Raw genomic sequence first — 11,420 nt, 5'->3', positions numbered from 1 at the left:
GGAATGCCATACGATGAAATGGTTGATGCCCAAAATTTAGGCTGTGTAGAAGTGACTTAATTTCCGTGGGTAACAGTCATCAACCTACTTCCTCATTCAGAGTTGTAAGGATTAATTTGCAGAATGCCTTTGATGTAGGTAAGGGATTCCCAGTTTCAGAAGCTGGGAACTTAAGCAGAGAACTGACTACTTGAAGTCTAAATATTTCTGCTTACTTGCGTTTCTATAGCTCATGCCCAACTCCATGCTGGGTTTAGGCTCCACCCTTGTCATGATGAAACTGATTTTTAATTTCCCTCTTGGAAAACAAGACAACAGTGGGTGCGTCTACACGTGACATTGTGACACAATAAATTCTGGAGCAATTCAAGCCAGAGTCAGCTGTGCAGTGTCTACATGTGCACCTGGAACAGCAGCAGTTTGAGCTGGGGCAAAACACCCCAGGGGGTCAACCCTAGGCTCCAGGTAGTAGTGGGGCTGGCTGGGGCATCAGAGCGCTAAAGTGCAGAGCTCTGTGCCAGACAGTCCCTGCACTTTAGCACCCTTATACCCCAGCAAGCCCATGACCATCTACAAGTGTATTTTGTTGCACTTAATTACTCTGCCGCTGACAGTACTATCTTACAGCGGAGTTAATTTACTGTGCCCTAATACTGGTGCACTTGTAGACAGTGATGCTTTACTGTGGAGCTAATTAGTCAATGCCACAGTAATGTGCATGTATAGATGCATGCAATATAGACATCTGTTCTTTGAACAACTGAATGTCCACTTGAAACTTTTGGGCACTTAAACAATTGTTACATTACACTGGTATTTTAATGTAAAACTTGGGGCCGTTTGCAGACGTTAAAAAACAAAACAAAAAACCCAACCCAACCACTTTACTTTAAACTCAGCATGTTTCCACACCAAGCCCAGCACATGCACAGAAGAGACACTTTGACCTGGCTCGCCCAACATCTGCATAGATTGGGTGCTTTAGTGGGGTTTTTTTGGCGCTTTTATCCTAATAGCTGATTGAATCTTTAGCTAAAGTGCCAAAAAGTCCCACTGAAGCACCTGATGTATACAGACACTGCAGAGCTGGGTAGAAATAATGCGCTGCTTCTTCCGGTAAAGTGTGTTTGGGGGCTTGGTTTCCCCCCCGCCCCCAAACATCTGCAAGCAGCCCAGATGGCTACTTAATGGCCAAAATGTCTGAAATCAGGGATGTCAAATTCACATGCCCAAACTGTGGGGCAAGCTCCAGCAGGGTCCCATATCACATAAGGCTTTGAAGCCATGGATTCTAGAGCAGGCCTATCAGGTGCCCTGCAGACCAGAGCAGCTCCATAGGCCATGTTTGAAACCTGTTTTAAGTCATACAGGAAATACAAGAGGCACTACATTATACATGAAGAGCTGCTTTAGTTCCCCAACACATACCCCTTAGCTTTCCAACACAACAAATGACTTCTGCAACATACTTTGTCATCAGTTTGGATTGTTTTGGACCAAGTGCCTTTGCCAAGAACACTCTCTTAGCAGCTCTCCCAGAATGAGGTAGGATCCAGTGTCTGATTACAGCTGGAAGTATGACATACAAAACAGCAATTGTTCTGGCAGACTGTTTAAATGGTGAAAAAAACTAGACTTAACTTTACAATGTCAGAATCAATTTAATAAGCCAGAAAGAAACAACTTTATTTCAACCTTCTGTATGTTTGCCATCAATTAAATAATAGAAATTATGTCTTGCAGCTTGGCGAAGGACAAAGAAAAAATTAAGATGTCTGTTCCCTCTCCTTGACTTTATGGTAGGAAGTATTAGGATGTAGACTACTGAGGTCTTAATTTCAGCTGTTAATGTTTACAACCTTTTAGTTATAGTGAGGGAGGGACACAATGCAGATAAATTTTTCTTAAAACAAGAAAACCACAGTATGACTACAGTAATTTGCTTGAGAATTTTGCCCTGCTATCTTTTCTATTAAGATTTCTTATCTACTTTGATGAGATGTTGTTGTTGTTTGTTCTTTGTGCTACAGAGTATTTTCTTAGTTACTTGATTCCAGTTTGATTCTGTCCCCTTTATAGACTGACTGCTTTGTAGGTGGTCCTTTTAAGTATAGTTGCTTGTTTCCTGGAAGGCTACAGTCTTTATGTACACAATGATTCTACTTTAAATTCTAAGCCACCTCCACTTAAATGCAAGAAGTTTCAATGAGTGGGTGTTCATATTTCTCACCTCTTGTATGCCATGAAATGATCCTGGAGTTGAGGATGAATAAGCTTTCTTACTGTTTTGTTTGGTAAAAGTTTTGCCCAAATGGAAATGAACTCTCTTATACAACCACTGTCTGGAACTACTCACTCAATTCAGTGTTGCTAGCTACTGAGGGAAGGCTGAATCTAGCCATCTTTCTTAGCTGTCAAAACTGTTACTTCCAGAGGGGTAGCGCTTTAAGCTGCATGCTCAATCTTTATTTCTTAGGTACACACTCTAGAAGTCCAAAGGTAACTTAAATATAATCAATCACATAATTATTTGTAATGGATTTTAGGGTTCTTATAATTACCTAGATGAGCTTAGTCTGCTCAAATTACAGTGTGTTTGGTGCTACAAAATTCGGTTCTTTGGGGTAGTAGATGCATTCAACAGGGGTGCACCAATAAAGATCTTCTTGGTTGATACCAATAGCCGATTATTACCCAGCCACACAGGAGCAGAGTTACAGGAATGCAGTCCAGCAGCTTGGAGAGCAGTATCTTGCCGGTAAATTGGCAGATGGGGGTGCAGATTGAGACTCCCATGGGGATGGAGGGAGTGGGGCAGAGCCACGGGCATGTGCTACCCAGGCAGAGTGGTGAATAGGACCCCTGAGCTGGGAGTGGGATGGAGCCACAAGCAGGTCGACAGGGGGGAGGCGAGAAGGAGGGAGCATGTGGCTCTCTGCCAATGTGCGTACCCCCAGAGAAAGCATGAGGGGGCCATGTACCCTCCCCCCAATGTGTGGGGTGAGGGTGGGTTGTCCACTTCTGGGTGGGCGGCAGTGCTGCTGGAAGGGGTGACTACAGTGAGGCTACAGGGAATCTTGGGGTGGCCATAGCCCCCCCCCAAGCCTGCTGCCACCACCCACCCAGCACAGCTGAGCCTGCACCTCCCCTGCCCGCCTGAAGCACAGCCCAGGCCCAGTCCCCCCACCACAGCGGGCACACTGTCCTCACCCTGTGCACAAATCTGAGGGTGTACACACAAGCCTACCTCCCCTCCTTACCACTGCCCCAGCTCTACCCTCACTCCTTCCCTCACTGTGGGGACCTCAATCTGCCCTCCCTCCCCACAGACTTCCCAGCAGGATGCTGCATTCCTGGCTGCATACACGATGCAGCTATGTGCTTGCACATAGCATTTATTGGTAACATTATTGCCCAAAAAAGCCAATTGCCAATAATGTTAATTTTCCTGTTACTGGTGCCGATCTGATATGTCAGTGCACCTCTATCCAGTATGTATCAATATTGGAACTGTGCACCAGTTCTAGCTAAGCAAAACCATCATTTAGCAATTGCATGGAAAGGCTGCCTTTTGTCAGTGGGGAAAAAGCTATCTACATTCATCTTATACAAACTTATTGGGACTACCTAAACATTAACGTTCTTAAATTGATATATTTCATGTTTTTGTTCTATAAGTGTGCACAGTGTGAAACGTTCCTGGTGTAGAACTGACTATTTCTGCAAAATGTCTTCTCTTCGTAGATGTTAGCTGGCAAAGTGGTATTTAAGGTTATGGTTCTAAGCAGGAGTGACAAAGTAGAGCCAGTAGCTTAAATAGGAATGGATCTCTGTTTTAATGTGAAGAGATGCTGTTGAGAGCGAGAAACTAAATCGAGATGCATCTTTTTGAAAGCTAACACAGACAAGTATACACTACAGGCAATTGTAGACTACGGTCTGGCTGTTATTTGCCCATGTACCGGTGAATAAGCAGGAACAGTTCAATTTTAGAAGAACTAATGTTGAAATAAGCTTCCTAGAAACAAGTAATATATTATTTTAGAGTCAAGCTGCGTTGAGTCACATATTTTAAAAGTTTTGTGAAGGTCACCTGACCAGATCAGGATTTAATTTTAGGTTAAGGAGCGAGGTTTTTGGCTTATTGTCTCTGCTCCACAGTAAAAAAAAACCCAACAAAACAAACAAAAAACCAACACCACTTTAAGCACTCCACCATGATATACATTTTCTATAACCAGTATATAATATATCTGGTCACATGAAACAGTGTAGATTCCTAGTCATAGTTACTTGCATAAGCCCAGGATGTTGTTAAATTTGTGGCTTTGCAGCCAGATGAGGGAATTTCTTTTCTAAAAGCTTCTGCTTCGATCTTTTTAAGGCATTCATCCTTGCCTTTTGTCGCAATGCTTTTTCCAGTCTCAGTCTGTAAGAGAGAATAACATTATTACATTTTCACAGTACTCAATGCATCCTTTCTTCCTGTCCATCTTCTTCACAACTGCTCCTACCACTAGAATTTAGGTGTGCAGTTTAATGCACTTACTAGATTGAGATACAAATGCAGGTAAAATCTGAATTAGTTATTTTGGAGAGTCTGTCTTCTATTGATGTTCACTTGGTAACAGCAAAGAAAAGTTGAAAAAAACAAAACAGTATTATCAATGAGCCTGTTCTACAAGCTTGTTATGACTCCAGGGGCAGGATTTAAGCTATTCTGATACTTGAAGCTATTACAAGCTGCCATTAGAGAAGAAAGGTGCCCTACTTTAGCAGGGAAGTACTAGATTCATTCCTCTGCCCAAAATGTTATGTGCATGTATGTTTTATTAGCACTTTCCCACTGCTGTTCATCAGAAGGGCAATTTTACCACTCCAAAATGGTTTAAGTACATTCACAGAAATAGCAACCTCTGTATTAGACTACAGACTATGAGACAGCAAGGGGCCTGTAGCAGAAATAGCTGCTGAGTGAACAACTGTAATAAAAACACAGAAGAGTCTCAGGTGAAAACAAAGTATCTGAAGGTTGTGTCAGTTTAAAAAATGCACAGGAAAGTTCTCTAAGTAACAAGTGATCTACTTTAAGAAGCATGCTTACTGTTGACTATTATTTATCAGCAATTGCTTCCTCTGAATTGCTATTAAATACAACTGATTGGTCAGAAAAGTGAAAGGACTAACACTTGTCTTGGTACTCAGTTGCTCTTTATCATGACTTCTGTAATCATGCTGAACACTGTTCTCTCATCTGCACTACAAATTATAAGCCAAGCAATGACATCTCAAGGGGCAATTTTCCAGATTAATTTAATCTTGGATGGTTAAAGACTTGTAGAGTAGATTTGATTGCAAACTCCAGTACTAACAATAACTGGGTAAGGTCCCCTTGACTCTTGTCAAATTCTAGCAGAAGGTTGGAGACAGATGTGCAGAACACATGATCCTACACTTCTGATTTGGAATGCAAAATGTCTACAGTAGTAAGGGATAGGAGGGGAGGGGGAAAATTTAGCAAGGGTTTATGGAAAGTAACTGCTAGAAAAGCATTATTGCTGAATAAGTGTTTAACAATGAAACACAAGGAAATAGCTCCTTGTATTTAGGGCAAGCACTTTAAACTGTAAATAAAACATATCAGGCCAGAGGGAAAAAGTGGTCTGCATGACTAATAGGGGCAGATAAGAAGGGGGACTGTAGGTATATTTTCTGGGAGAAAATGAAAGAGAAACAGGGAATGCAAGAGAAAAGGTTGCAACAGGATCTGAGGTTGATAGTCTACTGCATGGGAAGGAACACACAATTACTGGTCCTAAAAGCTAGCAATTCAGGGTGAAGTAGTTCAGTTTTTGCCGGAAGAGTGTAAGTAAACAAAGATGTCAGACAGAACCACATCAGTCTGACTAGAGGTATGAGATTTTGAAGTCCAAGATAGGGAGCCAATGATGAAACTTTTGGCAAAGCCACCAAAGGACATAATGAAATAACTGATGGGTAGTGAACAGCTAGCTAAGCAAGGAGAAAACCAAGGGTTTACAGAAACAACAGGCAAAAGCCAAGAGCAAAGAATGAAATCCCAACAGGGGTGCATCTACATGTGTGCTTTACTCCCAAATTGACTAATTAGCTCCACAGTAAAGCATCATCATCTACATGTGCTGGAATTAGGGCACAGTAAACTAATTAACCCTGCTGTAGGATAGTACTCTCAGGGATATACTAACTTGCAGCGGAGTACTTTACTGCACTGAAACACATACGTAGACAGTGACCGGAGGCATAAATGATGCCCAGTCAGCTCAGCCAGCTGGAGCCTGCTATGCTCTGGTTCAAATTGCTGCTGCCCCAGGTGTACATGTAGATGCAAGCAGTTCACTCTGGCTCAGAGTGCTCCACAGTTTATCACAATGCATTAACTGCATGCGTAGATGCACCCAGGATGTTCAAAAGACTGCTTGTGCGATTAATTGAAGCAATAGCAGTCCTAACTCATTGCTGATTTTTCAGCAGAAATATTCAGTGACTAAGTACAGTTATACTGTTTTTTCCCCTGCTCTAAATCCTAGCTATAACAAATAAGCAGCTACAAAATCTTAGGTTTAGATTAGACATCTGTAAGAACCACTTCACAGTTAGGGCAGCTAGGATCTGGAATCAACTTTCAAGGGAATTGGTGTTGGCTCCTACCCTGGGGGTCTTTAAGAAGTGGCTCGATGCCTACCTGGCTGGGGTCATTTAAGCCCAGTTTTCCTCCTGCCCAGGCAGGGGGTCGGACTTGAAGATCTACAAGATCCCTTCCGACCCTACTTCTATAATAAGAGAAAATCACTTGCTTTGCACATAAAAATAATGTAACTGCATATATCTCAGACGGATAATTTTTCAGATGATATAGAAAGGGACTACAGAAGCAAAGGAACAAAACAAATTATAATTAAGTGACTTACAACTAATAACACATCACAACATCTACACGGTATTGGAAGCAGTGAAAAAGGCAAATTATCACAGGGTTTGTATAGAGCTGCTGAGTATAAGCAGGTGGTTTTCATGGAAATGCCAGGCAAGTCATGCTAATTAAGATAATATTCAGAATGATGTGTGTGATTCAGGGTCATCAGGGCCTGTCTGAGATAGGAAACGTGCCACTGAAAGTAACCAAAATGCCATACTATTCAGTTTGTATGAAACCTGCTCTACAAAAATCACAGAATGGTCCAAGTTATGGCTATATGTGCTATGACCAAAGTGAAGATTTTTATAAAAGGAGGAAACTGAAGAGATGTCTTGGGGGTCAAAGCCTTCTATCAGAATAGTCTGCGTGCACAGAACCAAGGTGTGGCAGATGCTTTGTGAAAAGCAGTCTTTAGATTGCTACCACTGCATGAAGCTAGAAACTATAATGCAAACAGGGATAATTCTTTTCTTCACACTTCTAACAACAGTAAACTTGAGTTACATGCATGCTGTGGGGAAAGTCTTTTGCAATAGGTCGTGTCTGCTCTATGTAATATATTTATAAACCTGTTGTACTTTTCTTGTATTTCTTAGCCCAATTTTTTCGTACTTACGCTGGTTAACACACTGCACATCCCTAGCACAAACTTGTTAATGTTTTTGGTAAAGAACTCTGGGTGGAGAAGTGTTAAACACTAAAGCGGACAGAATTTCTTTATGTAAAAGGGTGACGGGAATGGAAAATAGCCTTAACAAAGGAAGACCTGGAAGCTAAGTGATGACAACATCAAGAAAAGGCATAAGATCCCAGGTATTTTTTTTTTTTTACACAATTAACTGTTCCGAGAAATAATTCTGTACTGAACGTTATTTGGCAAATTTGAGGTCTCAATTCTGCGAACACTTAGACATGTGAGCTTTGAAGAGGTAAGTAATTCCATTAACCTCAAAGAGATTACTCACATGATTTCAATTTGTTTAACTAAGTTTTTGATAGGATCAGACCTTAACCGTTTTTGTTCAATGTCACCTCTTTTCCATCCTATATAGAAAAAGTCAGTCCACAAACTCCAAAAAGCAGTTAATTGCAGGACTGTCCTTTGCAAGATAGAGAGAGGTAACTGAACACAACCAGGGATTGGACACAAAAAATCTGTTTAGTAAAAAACATGCAAACACAGCGGCAAGCAAAAAATGTGTGTTACCTGATAAAATACTTCACATTCGGTGTGTAGAAGAATCTCTTCCTCTTGTGTCTTGCGTTTAAGTACCAAGGTATGGGCCACTCCCTAAGAGTATACCTGTCAATGAGAGGAAAAAGAAAGTTAGTTACAGTATTAACAGGATTTCAGCTTCTGCATTTTAGTCCTCAGACTGCAACTAAGCTTGCTTTTTTAGTTCCAGTCTGAAGAAAACATGGCATAGTCGGTAGCTTAGAACTGGCAATAGAGGTTCTGTTCTCAACTGCCAGTGGTCGAACAGGTGACCTTGAATGTATGGGCCACCCTGTGGCCCACTTTCCCCTTTGAGAAAGTAGAAAATGCTTTCAAAATTCCTTAAACCAAATGGCAAAGGCTACATAAGTGCCAACAATCAGCATTCGTATTACATTATTTGTTAAAAGATAAGGAAGTTCCTTCATTAGTATACTTGCAATTCTATCTTAGTTAAAGATGATAAAGCTATTTGAGTTATGGTATCATAGAACTATTTAAAAATGTTATTATTCCATGGATATGTTACATTTGATACATGTTAGATTGGGGTGGCCAAAATACGGCCTGTGGTCTGTGTCCAGCCTGTGAACTGATCCTGGATAGCTGCCACAGGGAGCCTGAGGAGGGAGGGCTGAGCCCTGCTCTGCTCTGCTGCAGCCAAGGCCAGGCTGGGCAGAGCGCAGCCTTCTCTGTCCCCTGCACACTCCCCCTGCATCCATTCCCTTCCCCACCCAGCTTCCTGCTGGTGCTGCAGTATGTACCTGATACCATAAAGATATAAGCACAGTGGTTAGCATAGCCAGTACTCTAATTAAACAACCATAAAGGTGACAAACAAGTCAGAACAATCAAAATTTACAGCAGTGAAGCCATCTCCATATTACCTTCCCATCTACAGTGTATATTCCACAACTGTGGGAGACATAGTACAATGTATTCATTCCTCAGTGCAGGGGGATTACAGTATTACTACTCTGTCACTGTGTTAGCTGGGCACTGGCAATGACCTTGTTTTCCTTGCTTTTACCTGTGGTCAGGGATTCATGGCATTTCCACTTTGGTGCCCTATGCTTGTGTGTGAGGATTTGAAAGTGATTTAATGAATCTTTGGGTAAACAGCTGCCTGCAAATGCAGGGGACTGGACTTGTTGGTCCAAGAGACCTTCTTTCTAGTCTTGTTTTTTGTAGTCTTGCAATGTAAGTAGGGAAATACCAAAAGCGTAGCACAACTTGGGAATGGTATTATATAATTTGGGCCTGTATTCACAGTGAACCTGAACCATGTTTCGTCTGTCACAGGACTGCCATGCTGTAACTAGACCCCCTAACAGGGTAGGGTTTACAGTCTAAATCAGTGGTTCATAAACAGTGGTCTGCAGATTGCACAGGACCCTACATTCCATTACAGCTTTCAGTTAAAAATGTAGTAAGGGTGAATGATGGCCCTAGGGAGTGGAAGACTAGTTTGTGGCCTGATTTGTACAAAAATTTTGGGAACCACTCTGGAACCAAACAATGTACGTGCGCGCGCACACATATATGTACAATTGCAAGAAAGTTATAACAAGGTTAGGTAGTGTTAACAACTCAGGAGAGCTGTCAACCATTAAACATTGATCCATAAGCACATAAATATTGTCCTTCCCGTCTCAATAGTAATTATGCTTTGTTCTTGATAATAAGAAAAAGATCCTCTTCCCACAAAGATAAAGCCAATAAAAAAAAAGGGTACTCAGCTAATGTCTGTTTTTATAGTAGTGAACCCCCCTCCCCAAAAGTTTCAAGTACACAGTACAGTATTCCTTTTTCCCATACCAGTTGGTACGTCCTAAGAAGTCGTGTCTCCATTCCCCAGGTTTGCTTTTTTCCTGACCAGTTTGTAAAAGCCGTAGAGCAGTTTCTCTTTCTTCAACAACTTCGTCTAATCTTTTCATGGAAGTTTCTACCTGAAAACAGAACAAATTTCAACATGAGACTGAGACCATGGCACCAAAGTTTTCAAATTGAGCATAAACTTCTAGGCAATGTTAGGAGCACATTATAATTGGTAGTAACGGTCTTTACTATTAATCATCTCACAACTATGAAAGCAGTAAACTCAGTCAACTCCTACTTTGCCAGTAAAAGAATCAACATTTTGAACAGTGATTTAACTATTCACTATATAGTCATTCCAATTATCTGGAATTGGAAGTGGGGTGAGGATGGGGCATTGGCAAACTGTGGATTCAGATAAGGGCTTTGCCAGCCGGCCGGATAGAATGGTCTGGTGGGCCACATTTTGCCTGCCCCTGGTCTAAACAGAGAGCTGATGTTGCTTAGGAGGAAGTAGCTGAAATATATGCAAAGGTTCTTTCTGGTTCTGGCACAGGTTTTTATGGAGTTGTTAATTACTCTGGTTTGCAACTCTAGGCATCTTATTAGATGATCAGAAAACAGCCAGACCATTGCATCTGATCAAAAGCATTTCTAGCTAGCAACCTTATTACCATAGTCTGTACTTGCATTAACTTGGAAGATTATTAGAATGCTTTCTGCCCAAGGCAGCATCTTAACCATTTGGGAAACTGTTGCTGATGAGGGAACTCAACTTATTTAGTTATCCCAAGGCTCTAAGATTTCCTTTTGCTACATGAGGCTTAACATACCGGTATTGTACAGCACCCTAAGAGGCCTAATGAGCCTTTTAATTGCAAGACCTCCCCTCTATGCAAGTATCATTGCAGTTCAGATCTAAATGCTGATGGTGCGACTGACGGATGCAAAAGACACAGGCCAAGACAGGGCTCTACCTAGCACTAGTGGAGAGACTATACAAATTAAAAACAGAACCTGCTGTGAAATCCAAATGAATGGTTTTAGAGCCCCCACATTTAGAAAATGTGAGCTCTTGTTAAAAAAAAAAGCATTGTAAGATAGGGAGGGGGGGAGACTGTGTGAAGAGACAGGCAGGATGAAGGGCTTCATATAAAATTTTATATTATTGCCCTAGGCAAAGTGTATAGCAGGGTTTTGGTTTTTGTTTTTTTTAAACTGATTTTTTTTTTAGCGAAAAACCTATTAAAATTATACAGGGAACTGCATAGAGATCTGGAAATGCTGCATATTTTACACAACACATTTTACTTGTAATGATTATTTTAGCTTATGTGAAAAAGTTACCTTTTCTAATCGCTCTGGACTTGGCATGGGTAATCTTTGTCGTTTTGCTTCTTGCTGTAAAGTTAAAAGCATGTTTTTCTC

The 11,420-nt window shown here is 41.3% G+C and overlaps 1 protein-coding gene across 4 annotated transcripts in view; it reads right to left on the bottom strand.

Moving 5' to 3' along the window:
• The window catches only part of MRPL47 (mitochondrial ribosomal protein L47), a 16,866-nt gene that overhangs the window by 3,909 nt on the left and 1,537 nt on the right, over positions 1 to 11,420 (bottom strand). For 3 of the 4 annotated variants that reach the window (XM_025195989.1, XM_025195990.1, XM_025195988.1), the window contains 4 exons: positions 11,340 to 11,393; positions 9,993 to 10,123; positions 8,166 to 8,261; positions 1,642 to 4,429 (listed from right to left, as the gene is read on the bottom strand). In XM_025195989.1, the coding sequence (XP_025051774.1) occupies positions 4,315 to 4,429; positions 8,166 to 8,261; positions 9,993 to 10,123; positions 11,340 to 11,366 (369 nt within the window). In that variant the 5' untranslated portion in view covers positions 11,367 to 11,393 and the 3' untranslated portion in view covers positions 1,642 to 4,314. Of the gene's footprint in view, positions 1 to 1,641; positions 4,430 to 8,165; positions 8,262 to 9,992; positions 10,124 to 11,339; positions 11,415 to 11,420 lie in introns of those variants that run through there. The other variant, XM_025195987.1, reaches the window with a different exon arrangement.

The sequence above is a fragment of the Alligator sinensis genome, unplaced genomic scaffold, assembly GCF_000455745.1.
Source record: "Alligator sinensis unplaced genomic scaffold, ASM45574v1 scaffold301_2, whole genome shotgun sequence".
NCBI classification, from domain to species: domain Eukaryota; kingdom Metazoa; phylum Chordata; order Crocodylia; family Alligatoridae; genus Alligator; species Alligator sinensis.
Note: the sequence above shows the minus strand (reverse complement) of the source record. Positions and strands in the feature narration are given on the sequence as shown.